General features: G+C 57.6%; 1 protein-coding gene and 1 long non-coding RNA gene across 2 annotated transcripts in view; one reads left to right on the forward strand and one right to left on the reverse strand.

Moving 5' to 3' along the window:
* The window catches only part of PHRF1 (PHD and ring finger domains 1), a 32,404-nt gene extending 13,050 nt beyond the window's left edge, over window positions 1–19,354 (reverse strand). The window contains 8 exon segments of the mRNA XM_058526120.1: window positions 488–663; window positions 973–1,070; window positions 5,814–5,932; window positions 7,680–7,763; window positions 10,428–10,639; window positions 14,657–14,764; window positions 15,466–15,581; window positions 19,270–19,354. Coding sequence (XP_058382103.1) covers window positions 488–663; window positions 973–1,070; window positions 5,814–5,932; window positions 7,680–7,763; window positions 10,428–10,639; window positions 14,657–14,764; window positions 15,466–15,559 — 891 coding nt within the window. The 5' untranslated portion in view covers window positions 15,560–15,581; window positions 19,270–19,354.
* Window positions 19,355–23,901: 4,547 nt separating this feature from the next.
* Window positions 23,902–25,340, forward strand: LOC131394694 (uncharacterized). Its single transcript, XR_009216214.1, has 2 exons — window positions 23,902–23,964; window positions 24,420–25,340. It is a non-coding gene; the product is annotated as an uncharacterized LOC131394694 (long non-coding RNA).
* The last annotated feature ends 796 nt before the right edge of the window (window positions 25,341–26,136 follow it).

Consider the following 26,136-nt stretch of genomic DNA (forward strand, 5'->3'; position numbering starts at 1 on the left):
AAACACCCTGACTTTAGGAAAGCAACGCCCGCTGCCCCTCACCGCACAGCCCCCCTGCAGGAAACACATGTGGATGTACATCTAACACTGAGGCACCAGGAGCTGCTGTGCCGTGTGACCTCCAGGGACGGGGCGCTGACGTAGGGGAAGACAAGGTCACCAACCACACCTCGGCCCCTCCACAGGTCAGGCCCCACTGCCTGGCACCCTTGGGACCAGAGCTCTGCTCCTGATGCCTCAGGCCTGCTCAGCATCGCTGCCTGCTCGTGGGCTAGGAAGCAGCACCCCAGACACACCACCTGCGCCCCTGACAGGCCGAGGGCCATGAGCCACAGACCCTGCACTGCTGACTGCACCCTCCTACACGCCCACTGCCCTGAGCAATCAGGCAGCTGAGGAGCAGCAGTACAGGGTGCAGCCACCTGAGGGGCCGAGCCAAGAGCTGCCCTGCGGCACTGTGGGCAGCCACAGTGTGGAACACACCTACCTGGATCCTCCTGGCAGTGGAAATCCGGTTCCGGTTCACGGTCTCTCGGACTCTCTCACTCTGCCGTGTCCTGGCAATGGCCCGGGTCCTCCCTGCGCGCGGCCGAAGCCGGCTGGTGGTGGGCACCACATCGGCCAAGAGCAAAGAGACCTCCTCCTGACTCACAAGACCTGCGTCTTGGAAGAAAGAAAATCCGGGGCTGATGTGCACGCCCTCTGAGGGACAGGACGCAGGGGGCCCCTGGAGCCTGGACCCTCAGGGCCGGAAGCCCCAAATCTACTGACCCCACATACAGCTGCAAACAGCCATGCTCCTCCAGCTCCCACCCAGCAGCGCAACGGAAAGCCGACCCCCTGAAGGAAAGCCCTAGAAGTTCTCCCCAGGAGACACTAAGTCCCGCCCCCAGCCCTCCTCTGGGCCTGTGGACCCAATGCCGAGATGCCGAGAAGGGTCTGGGCTCGGCGTGAGAGGGAGGCAAGGCGTACCTGTGGCAGGGGCAGCTCCAGGGGCAGCACACTCTGGGCAGAACCACTCGTTCACCGGCACCTCCTGGAGAGGGGGCTCCAAACATTCCATGTGGTACCTACGGGACACGGCGGTGCCGGTCAAACGAGCGTCCCCAGCCTCACCGTCGCAACCCAGCGAACCTCAAAGCAGGCATCCAAAGGCACCCAAGACTGCACTGCACCCTGCTGTGGACTTAACTGTGTCCCCTCAAAGCCATATGCTGAAGCCCTAACCCCCAAAGCAACTGCACGTGGGGACGGGGCCTTTGGGGGGCGATTAGGGTCCAATGAGGTCATGAAGATGGGGCCCTGATCCAGGACCGGTGTCCCTGGAAGTGGGGGGGGGGCACAAGCTCCCTCTCCCAGTGAGAGGAGAGCCAGTGAGGACACAGTGAGAAGGTGCCACCTGCAGTCAAGAAGAGCCTCTGCCAGACCCCAACCTGCCAGCCCCTCGGGCTCTGCCACCCCACCTGGTGGACACGGCGGACACCAGCCTGCTCAGAGGTCCGCGTGCTTCAAACTCAGAACGCTCGTCTCTACCTTTCCCGCAGTCCTTCCTGCCGGCACCCCGAGTGGACAGACCTCCATCGCATGCTATGGGTGTCCGCCCTCCAAAGGGGGCCCTCTCGGTCCCCAGATTCTCCACAGGAGACAACCACGTGGAGGGAGTGAATAAGAACGTGGCAGTGCGACCCAGGGTGGCTCCGTCCTTCCAACTGGGGCAGGTGCTGTGTGCCCACCAGCACCGGGGTGGTAGTCTCTGATAACCTCCCGCCGCCCCCCGCCAGCCAGCACTCCGAGTGCCCAGCAGTGCAGGCGCTGGCACCCACACCTCACAATCTACCCTGAGGAGCTGATGAGAGTGAAAGGCGTTTGCTGCAGGGAAGCAGAAATGGCGTGACGTACTTTATCTTCCAGTGGCTTCTACCCAGTCTTCCAGGAAAGTCTGGGAGGAGCCGCTGCGGGCGTGGGCTGTCTGTGCCAGGATTCTCCAAACTTCATCCAAGACCATAGCCCTGAGCCAGGCAAAACCCAACGTGGACACCACGCTAACTCCCTAAAGACCCCAGACCCAGCTAAATCAGCTGAATAACCACGTGCTACATCCAGCGCTGAATCCTGTGAGGACCTGTGAGACACAGACCGACAGGAAGAACCCTCCCTCCATGACCTCCTCGCTGGGACCTCACGAGAACCAGGGGGACAGAGGCGGGGGAGGCGACTCCTCCTGGAATGCAACCCAGCAAGTCTAGGCCAGCGCCAAGTACTGGGAGCACGCCAGAAGCTCACGGAGATCCCAACCCTGAGCAAGTCCTCCCTACGTGGTGTCAGGAACCAAGTCAAGAGCCGAGTGGTCACTTCTCACAAAGCATTCCAAGGAGCCAACGTGGCTCAACTGATGTTCCCCTCACCAAGCTCCAGGGCCGCCAGCAGAGGCCACCGGTGGCATGACAGGCGCCCAGTTCAGCCAGCCTGCATCCACTGCAAGTCACTCCAGGAGGAGACTGGCTGTGGACTCAAACATGGGAGAGCTGTGTGACCGCCACCAGGACAGGGCCCACAGTGCTTGGGTTCAGTGCGCCACTCTGCCAGGGTTCAGCCTGCCCAGAACGGGGACGGCCCCAGCTATGCGGCACGGTGAGGTCCCGAGCTCTCTCCTGAGTGAATAAACACCTTTAAATTAGATTCTAAATTAAAAAAAAAAAAAAATCAGAAATGATCTATATTTTATTTCATGCAATAGTGAAAGAATCTGACATATTCACATCTACAGACAGCCTTGTGATTCCACTTTAAAAAGAGTAATGAAGTAACTTTAGACTTGTGATTTTTAAGTTGAATGAGCTAATTGTAAGAAAATTTAGCAGACTGCAAATATTAACAGTGTGAGGATGGGTAGAAGAATCACTATATTTATTAGTTTTAATGTTTTAGATCCATCAGGATTTTTACGTACTTGGGTTGTTTTATCTGTTAAATAATTCAAGCATGTGAAAAGAAAATCAATATATTTTCAAATGTATTTTACAATAGTAAAAAGAATTTAATGAATTTATAAAAGTCCTCAAGGGTCACTGTTAAAAGTTAATAGAATTAAAAACAGATCCTGATGCAAAGAATTAACAGAATTGTAAGAATTGTAGGCTTGGGCTGGCCTGGTGGCATAGTGGTTAAGTTTGCATGCTCTGCTTTAGCGGCCTGGGGTTAGCAGGTTCAGATCCTGGATGCAGACCTACACGCTGCTCGTCAAGCCATGCTGTGGAGGCATCCCACATATAAAATAGAGGAAGATGGGCACAGACGTTAGCTCAGGGCCAGTCTTCCTCACACACAAAAGAAGAGAATTGTAGGCTCAATTTAAAAGTTTAAGGAGGGCCGGCCCCGTGGCTTAGCAGTTAAGTGCGTGCACTCCGCTACTGGCGGCCCGGGTTCGGGGGTTCGGGGGTTCGGATCCCGGGCATGCACCGACGCACCTCTGGTCCGGCCATGCTGAGGCCGCGTCCCACATACAGCAACTAGAAGGATGTGCAACTATGACACACAACTATCCATTGGGGCTTATGGGGGGCAGGGAAAGGAGGAGGATTGGCAATAGATGTTAGCTCAGAGGCGGTCTCCCTCAGCAAAAAGAGGAGGATTAGCATGTATGTTAGCTCAGGGCTGATCTTCCTCACAAAAAAGAAAAGAAAAGAAAAAAAGTTTAAGGAAAACACGAGGCTTTGTGAGTAAGAGCTCCGACAGCCTCCCGTGGCTCACAGCCACCCCAGAGGCCACAAGAAGGCACACGAGTTCGGGAGGGGAGGGGCAGCGAAGGCAGGGCCAGTGACAAGGGCCACACTGGGGTGGGGACCAGGACTCTCCTTCCCACCACTCATGGCCTCTCTTGCAGCATCCAGCTGTTCCAGCCCTTCCTTCACATGCCCAGAGCAGCCGTAATGACAGGGAAGGACAGGTTTTGCATGTACGCAGCACTGAGTACTAAGCCCTGTGTCCTCTCGGCCCCATGTGCCCATGAGACTGTACTCAGCTTCCTGCTGACACTCAGTCACTAAACACAGCGGTGGCAAGCGCAGAGCACTGGACTCACAGGCCTGGGGACACCCAAGGCACCACTCCTGCCCTCCAGACTCACAGCGACAACGCACGCTAAGGGGACAATCAGTTGTAGACACAGCAACTTCTAGGAATACCGAGAGGCCAAGATGGCCAAGGTCGAGCATTCAGTAAATTGTCACAAGACGTGGGTGCAAACTAAAACTTGTGAGAAAGGAGGGAGGACAAGACGTCCTGACTGTGCAAGCCCAGGGGGTGGGGGCTGGAGAGGGAGGTGGGAGACGCTGCTAAGGCCCCTGAATCAGAGCAGGCAGTCAGGACTCCTTTCCATGGGCTCTGCGGAGGGTGGACTGATGAAAGAGAGTCATAGGAAGATAAACGCCAACTGCAAACACGCAGCCAGGGGAGTGAGCGAGTGACCCATGGTGTGGGAGGTGACCGGTGAGTGAGGTGGTCGAGGGCCAAGTCAAGGCAGGGGACAGTGCACTGGAGCAAACTCAAGTGCCTCCACGGGCACCTGTCCTCCAGGGCCAGCGCCCAGCCACCAGGGTCGCGCCTTCCCACCTCTTGCTGCTTCACAGCCCAGCCCTCGAAACTGCTCCTTTTTGCCCAAGAGAAAGTTCCAGATCTACCAGGCTCACTGAATTCTTTCACTACCTTTCAGGGTGTATGTCCCAAGAGGAAGGTTTCCCTAATCCTCTCACCACAGTTTTACAGCAGGAAAACCCTCCAGACGTACAGTGAACCCACCACGGAGGTGGGCCTGACTGAAACCAGGAGATGACGCTGTGACAGTGGACAATACGAGGCTCCCGGAGCCGGGGCTCACCGGATCCAGCAGTCACCAGCAGTGTGGCTGGGAAGCAGGTTCCAGGGAGACAAGCAGCAGGGGACGCAGTCACAGGCCCCTCCTCCTACCGGTGCCCTGGCCTTGCAGAGGGGGCGGGTCCAGCATGTGACGCCCGCCTCCCTCCCCGCCCCTGGCCCCTAGGCCTGCGGGCCAGCCCCACAACTCAATTCCTCGTGTTTTCCTCGTCCTTCTTCTTTTTGTCTTGATGTACTTCGTGCATCTCTGTAAGGAGCTCAGAATATTCTGGGGAGGGAACAGGCGGAGTATCTATTTATTTATTTATTTATTTTTGTGAGGAAGATGAGCCCTGCGCTAACATCCATGCTAATCCTCCTCTTTTTGCTGTGGAAGACCGGCTCTGAGCTAACATCTATTGCCAATCCTCCTCCTTTTTTTTTTTCCCCAAAGCCCCAGTAGATGGTTGTATGTCATAGTTGCACATCCTTCCAGTTGCTGTATGTGGGACACGGCCTCAGCATGGCCGGAGAAGCGGTGCGTTAGCACGCGCCCAGGATCTGAACCCGGGCCGCCAGTAGCGGAGCGCGCGCACTTAACTGCTAAGCCACGGGGCGGCCCAGGCAGAGTGTCTAAATGGCGATAGGAAAAAGAGCCTGTGGTGCCTGCTGGCTGCCAACCTCGACATGACAGAGCCAGCACACTGGGGACAGGAGGGCGCACCACTGGGTGTGGGGCCCTCGTGTCACTAAGCACAGTGGTGCACAGCCGTGGGCACGAGCGTGGAACAGAGGCCTGCAGGACTTGCCTCTAACGGGGTCATTAGAAACCCAGTCTCAGAGGCTGGGCTCAGCAGTTCAGACTGACTTCCCACAGGTCAGGGGACACCGCCTCCATCCGCCTCTCAAGCTCCAGGAAGGAGTGCCACCCGTGGACGGGCCAGCAGGGGCCCCATGCTCACCCAGCGTCACAGCCGTCGCAGAGGAGCAGGCGGTCCTCCCGGTCACTCCTCCCGCACACCTCGCAGAAGGTCGGGTCTTCCTCTTCGTCCTCTCCCGCTCGAGCATTCTCCACCGGAATCTGCAGACAGAGGAGCATTGCTGATCACACAGCAAATGACACCCAGATCCCAGGGCCAATTTACATCACGATTTGCAGCTGATCCAGAGCAGATCACTCAGCTTCTTAAGATCGATACGGGCTCCACAGGCCCAGAGATCCTGAGTTAACATGCATACAGTGATTTTTACGTTTTCTGACCATTTTAGGGTAGTTAACTGAGAGAGAACAACAATGCAACAGAAAACAAAGTATGATCCATGGGACCAGAGTGAGCACCCGGGGCACCAAGGCTGGCAGGCGGCCCGCGCCACACACCCCGCGCAACACGCACGAGACAGAGCCCGAGTGCGGAGACAGGGAAGCAGGTTCAAGTCACAGGCCTTTAACTTCCCGAAAACCGTCATATAATCAAGCAAAGACACGGAAACATGACTCTGAAAAATGACACTTGACTCTGCTGCTGCCCCTTGACAGTCACAGCTATAAAGAACCCCCCAGCTTACAGGTATTCTCGGGGGCATAAGTAATCAGGCTGTGATTATGCAGGGTCCGTGGACACACCCTCTTCAAGTGAGCCACCACCTCCACCGCAACCCTTGTTTCCTGCTGACTCCCCACCCCCACCCCGGGGAACACAGCCTCTGCTCTTCACTTTCTCAGCACCCCACTGCAGGTGACATGCCCCAGCCTTGCTCTCTGCCTTTATTCTACTGCCCGCGGGGACCCAGGGTCCTCCTGCCAACCCCCACTCTGTGCTGGCCCTGGAGCCATTCTCAGATCTGTTCCTCCAGCTGGACTAGCTCGTGTGTCACCGGGACTCTCGGGTCCTGCATCTCCCTGCACACGGAGAGGAGCTCAGGACCCACACACTCAGCAGGCAGACTCTCCAGGTAATTTACTTAATGAAGACTGCCATCGTGGAGACTGCCAACACGCCCCATGGCCTTTGGCTGCCCAGGCCCGGGCTCTAGGGGAGGACGCAGAGAGCAGGACAGGAGGCGGCAGGAGGCCTGAGCCAGCAGAACCTGAGCGGCCAGCTCCAGCACAGACCAGCACAGCGCGAGGAGGCCAGTCCAGGAGGAATTTCATACAGAGAGCCAGAGTACCCGCAGCTAGGGCTCTGTGTCATTGAAAATAAAAAGCAGCCCTACGGCTACAAGACACTCGGAGGCCTGCCTTCTGAGTCTTTAGAAGACTGAAGGCGTGTCTCCACGAGTCTTCTAATGCTACTCCTCCACCACAGAAGACGTGTGGAGGCCTTTCAAGTCTCTCAACAGCAGACATGAAGAGCAAGCACTTAAGAGCAGAGGAAAACCCCTCTTCATCCTTAGCCCTCATGGCAAACGATCCTGCCAAGGACTCGCAGAAATCTGGTCCCAGGAGAACCAGTCTCCTCTCCCAGGTCCAGGCTCCACCCAGAGCTTCCCTAACGCCCAGTGGCTCAAGAGAGAGGCTCTGAGATGTAGAAAAGGCGTGTGGGAGAGAAGACAGGAAGTCTGAGAGACAGCCCTCACCTGTACCACCTCTCGATTCCCCACCTGCCTTCCCACCCAGAACCCACAGGGCCAGGCGGGCAGGGCAGCACCTCCAGGAACAGGTTCCATGCTCACGCCTGCAAATGCCACTGTAGCAGATTTCTAAAAAGCATGTGCCCAACACTCTCTCACTTTAGGAAAGTAAATCAACTCCTGCAAGCATGTTTTCCCACGAGACAGGGACCAATGCAAGAAACACAGCACTGGTGGGGGGGCTCCTCTACACTTACCTTCTTCAAGATTTTACCACCAAACTGAGCTCGAACACAAATACATTTAAATATAGTCCGATCGACAGGACAGGAATTGGCATTCTGTAAGAAATAAAGATTGTATCAGAGTCCTGTAGAATCCCTTTCACTATTAATACCACACTCGCAGTAAAGAATCCACTTAGAAGTCAAAAACCCCTCACGCGAAAATCAAGTATTTACTGAACGCCCGTGTGTGCCAGGCCCTGTGCTCGGCTGCTGGGAACACAGCAGAGAAGAGATGGGACAGGAACCTGCTTTGGGGAGCTGCTCTCCTGGGGGAGGAGGTGAGAAGCTGGGCACGTGGACATGCACAGGCCCGTTAATGGGGAGTGCTGAGAGAAACCAAGTAGGGAGACGGACAGCTGGGTCGCTGGCCAGCTGGGCCCCTCCTCCATGGCCCTCTGTTCACATCCTTCGTCCATTTTTCCAGGAGACTGCTTGACATTTCTTAGTAAGTTTTGAGGATTTCTTTACATGGTGTGGATACTTGTCCGACGGCGGTTGCAAATGCTTTCTTCTCACCTTTATTAACAGAGTTTTGACACGTAAGTTCTTAGTTTTAAGTCGTCTTTATCGGATCTACTGTATACAGTAAGATGCACTCATCCTACCTGTGTATTTCAATGAGTTCTGACACACTTATATCCCAGGTAGCGACCACCCACGCCCCTAAACCCCCTCCCCTTCCTGTCTAGCCCTGCTCTGCTTCCCTGGGCTTCCCAGCTCAGGCCAGGGCTCTGGCTGTACACAGTGCTCTTCACCACCAGGTAGGTCCTCCAGGGCTATCCATTCACGGCTGTTTCAGTTTGGGCTGAAGTGGAGCTGCTGTGCACATCCGGGGACGAATGTGGGCGGATGGGCTTTCCTCCTGCTGCTCATGGGGTAACAGCGCACTAACCTGTGGTTGGATGTGTTAGCCCCACCATCAGAGAAGGCTGGCATTTCCCATTCCCCCGCACTCAGTGAGCTCAGCCTTCCACCTGGGTCTTCTGGTGGCAGCAGTGCCTCCTCCCTGACGAAGCCTGCGCTCACAGCCCACCTGTAAACCCTCCCTTCTTCGACTGTCCATGCGCCTAGTTAAGAGTCCTTCCCTACCCTCTGACAGTCACCCGAATTTTCTTCTGAGGTTTCAAAGTATCACTCTCTCACTTCCCATCTTGAATCCACATGGCAGCATGTGTGTGTGGTGAACTGGGCCCACTTTTTATCTGCCTCACACACATGTTCACAGAAGAGCCCCCTCTCCCAGTGTGCACCTGTCTCTTTAGGCCCCTGCCACACTTGAGATTTCTCCCCTTTTCCAAATTCGCTTGGCAATTCTCGTATCTTCTCTCTCTCCTGTATGAATTTCACAATCCATCAAGTGCCCTGAACACTGCAGGTAGGATTTTGGTAAACCTGCATCGCCACTGCCAATCTCTCTGGAATGAGACTTCCCTTTCAGAGAGTGGTCTTTCTTCATTTGGTCTCAGATGTTTTAGAAAAGCTCTTTAAATGTCTTACACATCTTTTTATGACTTATTTCTAAACACACTATGATTTTTAATCTTTGTTAACCTTGTATCCAGGAATCTTCCCGAACTTAACATCCCAACAGTTCATTTGTAAAATACCTATATTAATAAACACCATTTGCAAATAAAGCCTTTTTCTACCTAACACCTATGCCTTTATTTTCTCCTTCTATTAATCCAGTATAATATCAACTAGAAAATAAACAGCAAATACTGTGTTGTGTTCCTCAGTTTAAAGGAAGGCTTCGCTTGCCCAAAAAATCTAAACCTGAATCTAATCTGGGCTGTAGATCTACCACTACAGAACAGAAACAGGAAGTATCAGAGGCAGAGAAATGCCTCAAATGACACCACGATGAGCCAGCAGTCAGCAGCCACGCAGCCACGTGGACGACGCTGGTTCAAACAAGCTCACCAAACAGGATGCTTCTGAGCCGCCTGGGAAACCGGAGGCAGGCAGGGCGGGTGTCAGAGGCTGGACTGTTACTATTAACCTCGCCGGGGGAGATAACAGGCTGGGGATCTGTCAGCTTCACAGGCTCCACGCGTGAAGTGACAGCTGGGTGGGATGAGAGAGAATGAGACAGGCGGAGCTAACGGGCCTTGGAGACAGTGATGAGCACGGCGGTCCGCATCACTCCTCCCTGCATTATTCTACTTCTTTGCAATTCTTCACAACCAAGAGTGAAAAAGTAGGAAGGGAGTACTGCTTCTACAGTTCATGAAACATCCTGCATGTTTCTGGTGAATTCCTTCATCGGTTTTCAGGGCGGTCCTTTTTATTGCCAGTTATCATGACTCAGCACTGAATGACTCATGCTTTCTCTGTGCCCATGAGATGATCCCACTGTGCAGGGCCACCGCACACGGGCACCCAGGCTGACTCCGCTGCCCACACATCACCCTAGGCCATTCAAGATTTCTGCAGCCAGGCCCCCGGGGGACACTGGCCCATGAATAACCACCCCCCTCCTGCCTCCTCGTCCAGTGCTCCACGAGCACATTCCCCACAGGGAGCTTCACCGACAACCCCGAGAGCTCAAGGTGAGGAACAAAGCAAAGACCAAGCCAGGACTCGACCCTGCGGTACCACCTTCTGCAGTAGAGCAGAGACCCAGACCCACCAAGAGGCCGGCCACAGGTTGCATCACTTTAAACAGAAAGGGGCCACCTGGAAGGGAGGAAGAAGCCCAAAGAGAAGCCGCCTCACCTTGGACCATTCCACGATACAGTCCAGGCAGAAGTAGTGGGCACAGTTCTCAGGAGTCCCCACGGCCTGGTCCCTGAAAGCATTGAGACAAATCGGGCAGCTCTCGGAATCGTCATCAGAATTAAAGGCGCCTTTGGCTTCTAGCTTCCCCTGAGTATCCGCTACTGCCACTAATGTTTCCATGTGGTCGTCGTCTTCAGAATCTTCAGAACCTTGGGAAAGAGGAAACATTGTAACTCTGTGAATGGCAGCACTAGAAGCGAGCAAGAGCAGCTGCACTCAGGAAAGCGAGCTCCCAAACCCCACACTCAAGGGACACATCCCTCTGCCACAGCCCCACCAGCCGTGACTGTCACCAGCACCTCACCTGAAGCTGCTTCCAAGCTGAGGGGACGTGACACTGGTTGAGCAGCCACACCAGCTCAAGCCCCTGCCCTGGAGCAGAATCAGAACCCTCAGGAGGCAGGGCAGCCCCACGGGCCAGCCCACATCTCAGACACTGGGGTGAACAGCTGAAGCCCCACTGAGTAAGGCGGCCTCCAGATGGCACACACGCTCCCAACACCCTTCTCACAACGCGGTGTTAACAAACCATCTGCCTTCAGAAAGGCCTCCCTTATAGGTCTCTTATTTTCCTTTCTTTTGGGATGTAGATTCCTAACCAGGCAATTTGGCCACAACAGTTCTCATCTGTTTCTGAGAGGTTTGGAGGCTGGGGCTTGACCAGCGGGAAAATCAGTAGACACTTTCAGTGCAACATGGTGGAGTCAACCCCGTGCACTGAGTCTCTCTCCCTCCCAAACTCCACTGCAACAAAGATTCACATTCATGTGGACGCGACAGGCAGACAAGAGGTGTGGCAGGACCGGTGTCGATGACGGCTACCACCTGCGACCCTGGTACACGGCAAAGGGAAATTATTGGGCCAGCTCCGCCTAACCAGGCGCGCTCCTCAGAAGCACAGCTGTCTCTGGCTGGCTGCAGAGAGGAAGGCAGAGAGATGCACTCCTGCTGGTGTGGAAGACAGCAAACAGCTGACGTGAACTCCTGGCAGAGGGGAGCCTCTAGGAGCAGAGGATGGTCCCTGCCCGACAGCCAGTGAGAAAACAGGGCTTCAGCCCTACACCCGCAAGGATCCGAACTCTGCCAACAAGCAGGGACCTTGCAGGAGCAGCCGGGTGAGACCTGAGCAGAGGACCAGCAGCCTGTACCTGGACTGCTGACCCACGGAAACACTGAGATAACAAGCCTGCTGTTCTAAGCTGCTATGTTTGTGGTAATTTGTTACACAGCGACAGAAACCAATGAAACTGGTGTCCACAGAATTCTGGAAGATGGCAAGTGGGAAGCTGAATGATAACTAACTTTGTTCAGCTTTCCTGCTTTGCTAAGGGCCACGGGGGCAGACGCAGGTAGAGGCCGGATGATCTGATTCTTCCTATGGAATTCCAGAAGGCTCAGGAACTGAAGGGAAGGCAGACAACTGGCCATCTGAGGGCCACCCAACTCCTGTGCAGTGCCTCTGCCCACAGAGCAACGCCTCTGAAATCTCTGAGGGACAGTGAGTACCAACAGCGGGGGTGGATAAAGACGAAGGCAGGTACACAAGGCCCTGAGCCACCCACCTCCCCCACCCTCTCAGGGGCTGCTGGAGATAGGCCTAGACGAGGGGCCAAACGGAGGAAGGTACAGATGAGGGTGCCAGCCTGGCATGGCAGCTGGCGGTGGGCCTGGAAACCCCAGTGTAGATGAGGGCAGGGTCTCCAACAAGGGCACAGATCCCACGATGACCACACTGGAAGGAGATGGGAGTGAACGAGGGCCTGGCGTTAAGACAAGGCTGAGAAGGGAAGGGCTGCACACCAAGCAGACCGGGCGTGAGCGAGTTACCTGCGGAACGTGCGTGCACACTGCTTGGAGAGCTCGGGGACAGCAGGTGGCACCTAAAGTCTGAAACTCGGCGAAGAGCAATATAAGCAAGCGATTTTCAGGAATAAACACCAGAGCAGAAAAGCAACAGGATGAGTGGAGAGAGCTGCTGTGGGAAGGGGAACTTGGAGGCACCAGGCCTGTCGGGATGCAGCAATGCCCCAGAGACCTCCCTCCCCCACACCTAACTCACTGCCCTCCAGCCAACGCCAGGCCAGCGCCGGGGGGTCAGTAGTTAAGACTCGGTGCTCTCACTGCTGCGGCCAAGGTTTATTTCCCCGTCAGGGAATCACACCACCCGTGTGTTGCTGTCACACTATGGCGGTTGCGTGTTGCTGTGATGCTGAAAGCTAAGCCACCAGTATATCACATACCAGCAGGGTCACCCACGGTGGACAAGTTTCAGTGGAGCTTTCAGCCTAGACAGACTGGGAAGAAGGATTTGGCCACCCAGTTCTGAAAAAAATTGGCCATGAAAACCCTGTGAACAGCAGCGGAGCCCTGTCTGACAGAGCGCCGGAAGGTGAGAGGATGGGCCAAAACACCGGGCAGAGTTCTGCTCTGCTGTCCACAGGGGCACTGGAGTCAGAATCGATCTGTTGGCACTAATGACAAAAGAGACACAACCACCTTGTCACATTTCAAAGACTGGTGCTGGGAGTGTCCAGGAAGTTTACACACCCGCCAGCCATGATGAACGCCCTGCGGCATCCTCCCTTCATGCGGCGCCCCCTCACCACCTGTGGGCCATGTGCTGATACCTCCTTCCCTCCCGGGCACTTGGCTGTGTGCCAACCGTCCCTTCTTGGCACTCTACCCCAGCCCCACATCCACCACTGCCTGGCTAACTCCTCCTGTCCTTCACATCGCAGCTTAGATGTGTCTTTCTCTGGAGGCTTCTCCTCACCACCCCAGGTCCACAGAGCCCTTCCCCTTCCTGCAACCCCCACCATGCACCCATTCTTGGCATCTATTACCCTGAACCATAACTGCTTCCTTATGCCACTATCTTTGCCGGCTGAGCCGGGTCTACCCTCCCTCCAACCCTGAGCCCAGATTCTGTGGCATCCAACAGGCCTCCAACCTTTGCTCAAGGGACGGAATTGACATGATCCGACGTCCCCTGCCTTCAGCCCTGTCAACGGCAAGTGCAGGGAAGCCTAACGCCCAGCTCAATCTTGGGAAACAGCAGAAGAGCCACATTCGTGACCTGCAAACTCAAGACAGAACCTCACGTTCCTGCTCAGAACTCAAAATCCAACTCTGGAAGAATACATTTCCAACACACACAAAGCTGCAAACTCACACTGACTCATGCCATGTCAATCTCGTTCCTTCATGAGCACCATCCCAAACATGATTCTGGAACATTCTAATGCTGGTAACCACAGAGCTTGAAAGACTGTGACAAACAGATCATGGTAGATGCTTTAGGACCACGCATCTGCTGACTTCACGAGTACGTCAGAAGGAAAGCAGTGATGACCCAAACTTCCAAAGTCAGCACCCTATCAGCAGAGGGCAAGTGCACCCTCCCTCTGAGGAAGGTGACCACAGCTGGGCTGGGACAAGGTGGTCCAGCCCAGGGACCTTGCAGGCCTCGCACCAGCCAGGGTGGCCAGAAGGGACGGGGAAGGAGGCAGTGCAAGCGCACTCGGAGCAGCAAGGCCCTCAGGCAGCATCACCTGCCCTTTAAAGTAACATTCCCTGCACAAAGTTGAAGGGCACGGTGTTAACCAATGCAAACGTGCTGGGGATTTCTTATTAAAGGCACGTCATGCATTTGCAGTTCTCTCAGGGGTTCTGGTCAGAAGAGCGAGAACGAGCCACAGGATGGAGCTGGCTAGCTGCCTGCCAAGAGTCCTGGTCAGGTGGTCCCGGCCACAGCAAACCCTGGGTCATGCCCAACCTGCCCCGGACCTGGGAGGTGTGGGGGCAGGGGGTCGCCAACACCCTCTGCTCCTTCTGCCAGAAAGTCCAGTCTGGAAACACCTCAGTTCGTGTTGCTCCACGCTTTTAGACATTTTAATCTCCTGTGTCACCACAGAAGAGACCTATCGAATTGCGTCGTCAACTGAACTCTGAAAGGAAAAGTTACAACAAAAGCGAGCCATCGAGCTGTCTGAAGGTGAGGACTCACTGCAGGGGACTGTTGGATGAGACCCGCTGTGCAAAGCTTTCTCTCCAACTTTTCCAACCCTCAGCGGGCCACAAGTTCACTAAGGACATTTTATAAAAAAGCTGTCCCTGTCACAGAGATAGGAGATACAAAGAAGCTGCTCAAACGTGCGTGATCTCACCAGATCTGTCTTCCAGGTCCCCCTCCTCGTCTTCTCCATCGGTGCCGTCACTGTGCTCACTGCCCGTGTCATCCTCGGAGCCCTCACTGTTGCCGTCACTGCTGTTTTCTAGACCGATAGGGGTGAAAACACAGGCCCAGGGCAGCGTCAGAGCCGCGGAAGCAAAGAGTGAGGGCTGGTTCGCAGACACACAGAGGTGTTCAGAAGGCACCTGCCAAAGGGGTTCCGTGCAACAGCAGGGGTGGTAGGTGGGGCCGTGGGGACGGGGGTAGGGAAAAGCAGCATCCTTTCACTCTATTTACATTGGTATTGCTTGCGTTAAAAATAAGACAAAAGGATGTACTTCTGCAATTTAAAAGCAAAGAATAATTTTTTTTTAAAAGATTGAAAGTTCGGGGCCAGCCCGGCGGTGTAGTGTTTGGGTTCACGCACTCTGCTTCGGCGGCCCAGGATTCGTGGGTTTGGATCCTGGGCGCAGACCTGTGCACCGCTCATCAAGCCATGCTGTGGCAGCATCCCACAAGTAAAGTGGAGGAGGACGGGCACAGATGTTAGCCTAGGGCCACTCTTTCTCAGCAAGAAAGAGGACTGGCAACAGATGTTAGCCCAAGGCTAATCTTCCTCACAAAAAAAAAAAAAAAAAAAGATTGAAAGTTGAAAATCAATACATGGAGACAGCCCCCAAAAGGGACCTCAGCTTTTCCAAGAGCCAACAACCAAGCGAACAGGAGGAGCCTGATGCTCCTGAGAGGGCAAGCATGAACACTCACTCCACAGCTCGGGGTGGAAGGGATAGGGGGTCGGCTCACCAGCATCACTGGCCAGGGCAGCAGGGCTGAGTCCCGGGTGCCCATCCGGCCCTGGGCTTTGGTCCACAAGCTCATCCAGGCTGTCGTCATCCATTGCCGGACATTGGAGTTCACCTCTGAAAGAAACCAGAGTCAAGTAATTCCCAACTGTCCCAGCCTGCAAAGCTTCCCCTCTGAAAGAGTGACAGTCACTCTCTACACATCACATCCCTGGTGACGTGTCCATCTGTAGGACAAGGAGGCTGAGCAGTGAGATGTAATACATACAAAGAAACCCCAACCACAAAGCTGTGCATACACACGAGAAAACACGCTGACTCCCACCTACAGAGCTACATTCACAGAGCTCAGTTCACAAGGAAGTGATCTAAGTCTCAAACTGCTGACGTTTTTGCTCATTGGGCACCTCAGACACCTCAACGCACCCAAGCAATCCCAAGGCCACACACAAATGAAACTGCTTATCACAAGCTGAGGCAAAGCAGGGCTTTCAACAGCGGGTGGTCACCAGAAGGGCCTAAGTGACAAGCAAGCCCTCTCCCTGCACTCCTCTGGCATGTCACTCTCAGCCACGGCTGGTCCCCTGTCCCCCACTCACCTGACCACCAGTGGGAGGCCATGAGCACTAGCTGAGTCTCCTCTGATCTTGCCCCGAGCACGTCCACAGGGTGTGGCTGAGTCGCTGTGACTGCCCAGGAGCAGCACAGGGAGCAGAGGTGGGGCTCTGCCTCTCAGCTGCCATATCCATCCTCTCGGCTCCTGATCTCCAGGTGGGGACACCCATCCTGCCTACTCTGCAAGGCCACCACGAGGACAAGGAGATCGAAACAAATGACCTCACAAATGTAGCGAGACACAATCCTCCTCCAACACCAGGGCCTCCAACTTCGGTCCCCAAAGAAGGGCTCCTTTCTCAGCAGTGCGACTCGCCTCACTTCCCGGGTGACCCTTAGAGGGACCACCTCTCAGAGGGAGTCCCTCAGTAACTCAGAGGCACAGTGTGCTTGAGACCAAGTCCAGTCTCCACAGTCAGAGGGAGGGGTCAACGAGAGATGGTAAGACAGAGGGGCGAAGCAGGAACCAGGCAAGGCGGGTTAGGCCGACAGCGGCGTGCCCAGGAGCCAAGCGAGGCTCTCAGTCCCGGATGGCACACGCAGGTTTCTCTCCCACAGGCTGTGAGCTTCACATGCATCACGCCAGCCGCAGGAGGGACTGTCACCAAGACTGTTGTACAGATGCCCCCAGAGCCAATCCCCTGATGGGGCTAAGGGTGGATTCAGACCCCAGAGTGCCTCACTTCCCACACAAAACCCCAAATTCTACGATGTTTTCTAAAGTGTGTGCGAAGGTTAAGTTGATGAAACTGTCACCTGCAGTAAGTAGCTTCTCCCTGGACACAGTAAACTGAGAGTTCTTTTGCGGAATTATTAACCCCTTAAAGCTACTACCTTTCTTCTACCTAGTGCCCTAAGGTTAAGAAAATCAGCCACAGTCTCACTCAACTCAGTCTGCTCCCCCACTGCTTGGTGACTCAGCAACGGAGCAGGGACCCTGCCTGTCCTGCCCCCAAGTCCTGGCCATGACTTCTGCTGGAGACACACAGACCACGCCACAGCTGTCCAGGAAGATGACACCTCTCCCGCGGACGCAATGGCTGCAGCGCTCAGCTAAGAGGACCTGTAACTCTCTGCCCATAGCTGTGACCGTCCCCTGGACTCCACAGTGTCATCCTGGGACACCTGCTCCAATACCTCCCCTGCCCTATTGTGTGCAGCACAGTTCCTGCCCCTGAGAAATATGGCCGATGAGGGAAGTAAATACACATGTGAACCTGCCAGAGAACACTTCTGACACCAGAAAATGTAAACCTCTGAGCCGCCTAGGAGGTGAGAGCACAGCTGGGGGCAGTTCTCAGGTGCAAATCCTCACCCTGATGACGTGTTTCACATGTGCAAGGTCAAAAGTATGAACAAAGAGCCCCTGGCTTCTCCCTGGGTCCACCTGCAAGGGGCAGTGGCAGGGCCTGCCTCAAAGGTCAGTGAGGCCACGGCAGGGTACAGCACACAGGGGCTTGCCAGAAATACCAGCTCAGGAACGAGGCTGAACTCCATGAGTCCCTGCACCTGTGGGGTGAGGTCCCGAGGGCCTGGTACTCGCTGGGGAGTACCAAAGGCCTCCTCACACCCCTCCACCAGGGCAGCGGAGAGCTGCAGTTACGTGAGGCTGAGCCTGATCCCTCCCTGCATCATCACTCAACAGTAGCTGCTGGCAGCTCCCGGGGAAAAGAACCCAAGTAGCCAGTGAAGGTACTTCCAGAGCGAGCAACTGTGTAAACACCAAGAGCCCACAGTTAGGGAGCCCCCAGCACCCCCTTCCCATCACAAACACTGCAGTCAAAACACTGTGTTAACGGGGACTCCAACTTTCGTCCTACTGGCCCCACCTGCAACCCCCGCTCAGACATGTTTGCCTGGATTCACCATGGCCCTCTCCGCCCATATGGTCCGGACCACCGGCCAGGGAGCCATTTCTGCAGCAGAGCCCACGGCACCCCCTGCCCCGGCTGCTGGCTGCCTTTGGCAGTGCTCACGGTGCTCTGTGGCTCTCCTGCTCAGCCTCCAGATTTGGAAAGATTAGGGGGAAAAATTAAACCAAAAGAGCTTCTGGTGTGGTAACTGGCAACCATGCCAGAACCAGAACCAGTGCACTCATTGCCAGGCCCTAGGCAAGCCGCCTGGTCCAACCCAACGTCTCACACCGGTCCAACGCTGCCATTCTTTATTCATCGTCTGCCGTGGACACAGAGGCCTTGAAACTGTAAACTGCAAAGGAAGTCAAAAAGCAAGGGCCCATAAAGCCCTTTGCAGGGCTGAGAAGCCACCAAGAGTCCACGCTGGGGGGCTGTTGAGAGGACTAAAGCCAGGCTCGCCCTGCCGGGACCCTGCCACCAGTCTGGTGCAAAGAACGCACTAGAAGGTGTGGCTACTGTTATTCTGACTCAACATTCTTTCCATAAGAAAAAATCCAAGTGGTCCAGGGAGAGGGAAGGTGTGCTAGGACCCAAGTCCAAGCTCACCTCAGCCTCAGATTCTGTTCAGAATGTGGCTCACCAGGCGGATTACCATTTTAATGTTGTAGAGATAAGATGAGCATACAAACTCCAAAGCTAACAATAGTGTGACACAAACCTTGTTAACAAGAACCTGGACCAAGAATCAGGGCTTAGTTAACACAGCGCCCCGCCTCTGCCCTCCGTAGCTGTGTGACACTGGCAAGTTACTTAACCTCTCCGAGCTCCTAGCGGATCATCTGTAAAACAGCAAGAACACTACCTACGCCCGAGAGACCGCTGTGAAAACCACAAAAGTTAAGGAAGAGAACACCAGCCCGTCAACCGCACGGGGCTGCGGAGACGTAGACAAGCCGATGAAAGCGACGACCACCAGGAGCTGAACAAAGTTAGCAAAGGGTCCCACTTCGCTCGCAGAGAGGAGACAGCGCAGGGGGCGCGGTGTCACGGAACGAGGCGCCGGAGACAGGAAGGCGGCCACCCCGGAAACCCGCCTGCAGGCCGCCGGGCCTCTTAGCCTCGGTGCTGGGCCTCCCCGCGCCGGCCCCGGGTCCCTGCCGCTCCCTGCCCGCTGCCCGGGCCGCTCCCCGCGCCCGCCCGCCGCTCCTGCCCGGGGCCAGCGCGGGCAGGCCTCGCACCGCGGGGCAGGCCGCAGACAAAGCTCGCGGCGCCCGTGGCGGCCCTAGGCCGGGGCGTGGCGGGGCCCCCGGGGCCGGCGCGGCCCCAGCACGTACCCGGGAACCTCGCGCCCCACCGGCCGCTCCCTGGCGCTCGTCGCCGCCGCCGCCCGAGCGAGAGCCACGACTAGGCCCGGCCGCCGCCGCGCGCCGCCGCCGCGCGCTCGTGGACCCGGAAGTGCACGTGCCGGCTTCCGGGGCGCTCCCGCCCCGCCCATTGGAGGGAACCACTGAGACCAGGGAGGCGAAGAAAGGCCTTAAATGGAGGACAGCGCCGCTCCTCGCCGTCAGGGTCCTCGAGGCCTTGGAAACACTGTTTAATGGTGTACTACCGCCCAGGGAGACCAGTGTCCTGGAAGAACGTGCGGTATCTAAGCCCCCGCCAGTGGACTGCTCCAGCCGTCTTCCCCCGCCGAGGAGCTGGTACAGTCCGACCCTCTGCCCGCCGCTCAGGGCCAATGGGAACGGCCTTCCGGCACACTTGGGACCCCGCCCACAGCCTGGGCCCCGCCCACGTTGTGACCACGCCCTCCCCATACTTATGGCCAAGCCCCACACTGTAGCCACGCCCCTCCCCTCCCCCAGCCTGCCGAGCGGGAGCGGCTCAAAGCCCACCCCAGGCCGCGGAGAACCCGGCGAGGAAGGCTTTGGGGGCTGCCGGGACGAGCAGCTCTCCGCCGTCCGTCTCCCCTCACCCATGTACGGGCTCCTCCGGGTGCTGGGCGCAGCGAGGACGAGACCCTAGCCCCGTGTCCCGTCGGTGCAGACACACAATGAACAGTGGACACTGAATCACTACACCGCGTGGTGTGCGAGAAGCTGCCTCTGCTATGATGAGAGGATAAAGCGGGTCAGGGTCCGGGCTTAGGAGACTGGGAGGACCGGCCAACGTTAGTTAGGTGTTGAGGATGGACCCGGCAAGGGTGAGAGCGCGGAGAAGCCGCCCGACCACACACAGGAGGCCCGTGGCTGGGCCCAGGGAGGGAGTGGCCAGAGGGCACCGGCCACGCAGAGCCAGAGGCTCTGGGGACACCGGAGGGTCTTGAGCAGGATGACATGCGCTGGCTTACAGGATCCCCTGGGCATCAGAGTGGGAACAGACTAGAGAAGCCAGGGTGGACACTGGGGGGCCAGTCAGGAGGCCCCTTTGGTGACCCTGCTCAGGGACAACGGTGGCCCGGGCTCGGGTGGGGTCAGCGCAGGTGTGGGAAGTGATTGGCTCCTGGTAGATTTTGAGGACAGAACTGACGGGATTTGCTGAGGAGCCAGATGTGAGGAGTGAGATAAAAGGGAGGGAAATCAGGAGAAGGGCGTCTGGAAGCCAGGGGAAGGAGGCAGGACAAGGAGGGAACCTGGGTGAAGCGAGGTGGCAGGGGAGCGGTTAAGAGAGTGGGAGGAGAGTAATCAGCAGCACCAACAACTCTTTCCAGTGGTTCTGCTGCAGAGCAGAGGAAAGAGAAAGAGCTGGCCAAGAGAGGGTTGTGATGACGGGCGAGATAACAGCGTGCTTACAGGCTCTGGAAAGGACTTCACAGCAAGGAAAAACGGATAGTACCAGAGAGATGGGGACTCTGGAGCAATTCCTCTTCATGGGCCAGATGGGTGGGATCTGGAGGGGGGTGCCTCCTGGGTGTCAGCCAGGCACTTGGGCTCCCACTGTGAGTACCTCAGGAGAGTTTCTCAACCTCTCTGTGCCTTAGCATCCTTGGCTGTAAAATAGGGACGCTGAAGGCTGGCTGGGTGAGTACAGGGACAGCACTTGGGGCAGGGTCCCGCGTGGGAAATACCCTGTGCCAGGCACCTCCCCCGCCCTCCCAGCTCAGAGCTGGCACGTGCTGGCCCTTCTACACACACATGCCTACCTGCCGAACACCATTAGATATGAGGACACTGCCCACCAGAGTCCCAAATGGGGGATGGGAAGGAGTTGGACAACAGCTTATGGCCAACTTGGAGCCCCCCTGGAGAGGGGCCAGCCCCTCCCACCTTCATCTGCAGCTGCTCCTGGGGGCTGCTGGAAAACTGTCACAATAAACACACGCACCCACAATTAGATGTGAACACTTGCTCAGCAGGTGTCCTTGGGCAGTGCACAACTACCCAGCCATGCCAACCTGCGCTCAGAGGTGAGATGTGTCCCCAGAGAACTGCCCAGAGCCACTGGTCTGGGCCCAAACTGAGCACAGGTGGTACCTCTGGACAGCATAGGCACATAGCTATACCTCCCCCCTACTGACTCCCCCCCACCAGCTGACACAAATAACTGACCCCCCCACACACATGTGGACACCTTCCATATATACCCCTCATCCGTACTGTCACCTCCAGTGCACACTGACCAGACACCCACCTGCCACCTCTCACGTGCTAGTGCCAAGAAAGGACCCACATGTGTGCTGGCCCATACACCCCTCCCAGACCCACACCCTGAGCCCTTGCTGGGTTCCTGGTGTGGGCTGGCACACCCTGCTCCCACCCCTCGCAGGCAGAGGCAGGCACAGGCATGGCATGCACGCTCCTCTCCTCGTGTGTACAGGAGGGTGGAGCTGACCTGGGAGCTCCCTGGGTTCTGTCCGGCCCAAGCCAGCCCCTTCCCCTGCGGTCAGGCCTGTATGCACAGAGCCAGAGCCGGAAGAGGAGACAGGCAGGACAGTGTTCTCTGATTTAGGAAGGTGGGTATATTAGTGTCCTGGGGCAGCTGTAACAAATGACCACAGACTGGGGGGCTTAAATCAACAGACATGTATTCTCTCACAGTCCTGGAGTCCAGAAGTCCAAAATCAAGGTTGGCAGCCGCGCTCGCTCTGAAATCTGTAGGGAGAATCCTTCCTCGCCCCTTCCCATTTTTGGTGCTCTAAGCTTCCTTGGCTTGTGGCAGCATCACCCCAGTCTGTCTCTGCCTTCACTCACCTGGCCTTCCTCCCTGTATGTCTGTATTTGCCCCCATCTCTTATAAGTACACTTGTCATTGGATTTAGGGCCCACCCAGGTAATCCAGGATGACCTCATCTCAAGATCCTTAATTGTAGCTGCAAAGACCCTTTTTCCAAGTAAGGTAACATTCACAGGATCTAGGCATTAGAATACAGGCATATCTCTTTCACGGACCACCATTCAAACCACTACAGAGGTGATAAGGGGTGCATTTGGGACAAGCAGGACTGGCGGGCAGAGCTGGGGGTCATACCAGCAGAGCAAGGCAGGAACTCAAGAGTCACCCTCCCTTCTGGCCTCTCCCTGTCCCCGAATCCCAGACTTCTCCCCTGCAAACCTCTGCCTTGTCTGCTCACCCCCAAGCATGCCCTGTCCTGAAGGTGTGGGCCTCCTCAGGGACCCCACAGATCCCTAGGGGTTCCTTCAAGACCCACATGATCCAGGCCTCAGTGACCCCTCAACTTCTGACCCCCAATAGAACTGCGCTGGCTCCTGGCCCCTCTGCTCCTCTTCCACCCACAAGTAGCCACCCTGTGGTGACATAAGTGTCCCACATCGTGCACTTGAATTTGTCCCAGGCAGGGTCAGATGTGCCCCCTACTCCCCCCGGAGCCCCCGCACTTAGCCACCCAGGCAATGGCTTTGAAGGAAGAAATGAAGCAACCGTGATGGTGGGAAGGGTGCAGGAGGGCCCTGCTGGGTTTATGGCAGCTGGGAGGCTCCAGCCCAGGCTTAGGAGGGATCAGGGAATTCACTGGGGACAGGGAGGACAAGGAGGGGGGTGGTGAGTCGGGCGCAGGAGGGCTGCAGGAGAGCAGCTACGGGGTCAGGATGGCTGAGACTGAGGGGGCACGGCCCCTGGGCCAAGGACCAGAGTGGCAGCGGGCGGCAGAGGGGCCCTTTGGAGTTGTCTGGAGCCAGGGAAGTGGGGTCCTCCAGGGAGGGCCAGTCTCTGAGGTAGGTGGAGGGAGGTGGTGGACACGGGGGAGCTCTTGCTTACCCTGAAGGGGGCACAAAAGGCTATGAGGACCCCGTGTCAAGAGCAAAAGGGGAGCAGGCACTTCCCTGCCCGACTAGGGGTCCGCATAACCCACGATTCTGCCTCAGGGATCCCCTCGGCCCGGACGCGAGGAAAGGAGTGCGAAGAGAAAGGGCCGGAGCCCAAGCTCTCTTCTTGGGGCTCCCCGCCAGGAGTCAATAACTCCACTCTGAAACGGTCCCTTCCCCCGACTTCCATCCTTTCAGTGCCCTGCGCCCCGGGGGCCCCTGCGGACTCGGACTCCGAGCTTCCACCGCTACACGTCCCACAGGGGGGCCCGGGCGCCCAGGGCCGGCTCGCGGAGGGCGGGGGCAAAGCAGGCCGACTCCCTGGGAGGGCGCCGGCGGTACGTGCGCCGGGGCCCGCGGATCCCGGGCGGGGCCGTACCACCCGCGGCGGCCGGCGGGGGAGCGCCTCGGGCCGTACCACCGCCCGGCCGCGGGGGAGCCGCCCCGCCGCAGCCCGGCGCCCGCAGGCCCCGCCCGGCAGGTGGCGGCCCCGCCCCGAGGCCGACGTGCGGAAAGGAACGCGCCGGCCGCGCCCGCGAGGGGCCGCGCGGCGGTGGGCGTGGCATGCGCCCCCCCCTCGCGCCCACTGGCTGCGGCGCGGCAGGGCGGGCCCGGGCCGGCCGGCCATTGGTTGCGGGACCCGCGTATTTGCATACGGGCCGGGCTCGGGGCGCGGGGCGCCGGGCGCGGGGCAGGCGGGGGCGCGAGGGGGCCGCGGTCGCTGCCGAAGTTGGGCCGAGGGTCGGCCACGGCCCCGCGTGGGGGTCGCAGGTGACGCGCGAGGGGAGCAGGCCGGCGGGCGGGGGCTGGGACGCCCAAGTTGGAGGGGAGGGAGAGGTCGGGGGTGGGGGACGACCCCTCCGCCCGCCCGGCGGTCCCTCCAGGCGCAGGGCAGCCACTGCCCACCGCACACTGCGCTGCTCCGGACCCACTGTGCGTGTGACAGCGGCTGATCTGTCCCTGGGCAGCGCGACCGCCCCGGCCCCTCTGTGACCCTGCTCTGACGGGCAGGGGGCGGCCACACCGGGTCGGAGGGCGCGCGCCAAGGCGGGGGAGTGGGAGGGGCGAGGGCGCCCCTATGGACAGGATCTGCCTGTCTGCGCCCAGCGGCGGGGTGCGGGGGGAAAGCGGGGACATTCAGGGGGCTTCGTTGCTCTCCGCACGATGGGGCTGGGTTGGGCCAGATGCCCTCTTGGAGGGAACTTTCTTTTCCTTGTGTGTCTCAGGGTGCCAGGCTGTGCAGAGTTCCGGGGACGGCCTTCTGGATGTCGCCAAGCAGCCCTGGGCAGGCACGGGTCTTGTGGTCAGACTCTCGGCCATCAGGACGGGAGCTTCCAGGACCAGCATCCTGAGGGTCCCTTCTGGAAACTTTCTTAAGGAAGAGAGTGGCAGATTTGGCTTTTCTGTGCATTTCTGCCACTTCAGCGAGGCCACTAAGGGAGTCAGGACGCCGAGGACTGTTTGTGGTGTCCAGCGATGTTCCCCTGCTTATCTGCCGGGCCTGGCTTTGCTGCTGGGGTTAGAGCAGCCTCCAGGCCTGCCGGCGCCACGACGCTTGTGGCAGGCCCCGTCCCTGTCCCGGGCAGTGGGGGTTGATGGCTGGAGCTGAGAGAGGCGGACTTAGTCGAGGCCTTGGCCTGCACTTGGACTTGCCTTTGGAGGGACCCTGTCCTAACGGTCACAGTGGCTTATTGTCACACCCAGGAAGCTTGGCCAGGCCGGGTGCTGCAGGTGATGGGGATGCTGTGGGTGGCCTTCCGGTTGAGGACCAGCCGAGCTGATTTGCTGCCACGGGGCAATGACTTAGCATTGGCGACCTCCAGTGGACCCCGGTGTTCTCAGCCAGCCCTGGAGGGCATTCTGTGCTGGGGGTGAGCAAGAACTCTGAGGTCAGTAGGGGCTCCAGCGTCCTCCCCCAACACAGCCTGGCCCTGCAGAGCGCTGGTGATGATACTGCCTCGGCCTGTATTTACACCGGGCAGGGTCCAGCCTTGGCTTGTGTGGGGAGTTGGCCTGGCCTGGCTTGGTCCTGCTCTGCCATGGACTGGACATCTGTGGGGAGCTGGGCCTTTCCTCACCTCAGCACATCTCATGTCATTGTTTTCAATGAGTTTAAAACTCAGAAGTAAACTTTTTAGCAACTCGAAGCTTTGCTTAGTGATCTGAAGCACTTCTGGCAACTTTTCCGGGGGTGTGGGATTTTGTCCACCTGGAACAGCCAGAGGAGGAAGGCCCCTTCCCCACCCCAGAGTGCAGCGGCTGCCTGAAGACTCTGTCCGAGGTGGAGAAGAGGGCTCATGAGCTTCCTCAGAGCCAGCAGCAGACCAGGGACAGGTCCCTGGTGGTGGCTTCAGAAGGAACAGGTGTTCCCTGAAAACAGACACAGGAGACCAGGGATGTGTGAGATCTGCCAGCTCCGGGCCTCCTTCTCTTTGGGGGGTGGGAAAGTGCATGACACTGGGGAGGGCATGGGCTAGTCCTGTCCTGTCCCCTGTGTGTGTAGGGTGGTCCCTGGATGGGCCCTGGCTTTGCCCCCTGCGGGCCTATGTGCTCAGCTTGGGAGATGACCACATGCTGGTACATCTGACTCTCCTGAGCACAGGGGGGGCTGTGGGTGAGGGGAGCAGGCCCCTTGGACCTGGCAGTGATTGCCCACAGCCTCCAGCCCTCCCACCTAGGGCACGGCCCATCAGCCTTTGCACTCTAGGCTGCACCCCCTGTGACCCTGTGCTTGGCCATGAGTGGGGCCATCATCAGGCAAGTCCAGGCCCCCAGGACAGTCTGCTGCGAGTGGGGCAGCAGGCTCAGGCGGGAGCGTAGACAGGAGCGGGGTCCAGCTGGGGGCTTTGCAGAGAGGAAACCTGGGCCGGGTTCCTCTTGACACCAGGTTTGGAGGCCTCCTGCTGCTGCCTGGCCCGTCCTGCCACTCCCCGTCCCCGCTCC

Source organism: Diceros bicornis, chromosome 31, assembly GCF_020826845.1.
Source record: "Diceros bicornis minor isolate mBicDic1 chromosome 31, mDicBic1.mat.cur, whole genome shotgun sequence".
NCBI lineage: Eukaryota > Metazoa > Chordata > Mammalia > Perissodactyla > Rhinocerotidae > Diceros > Diceros bicornis.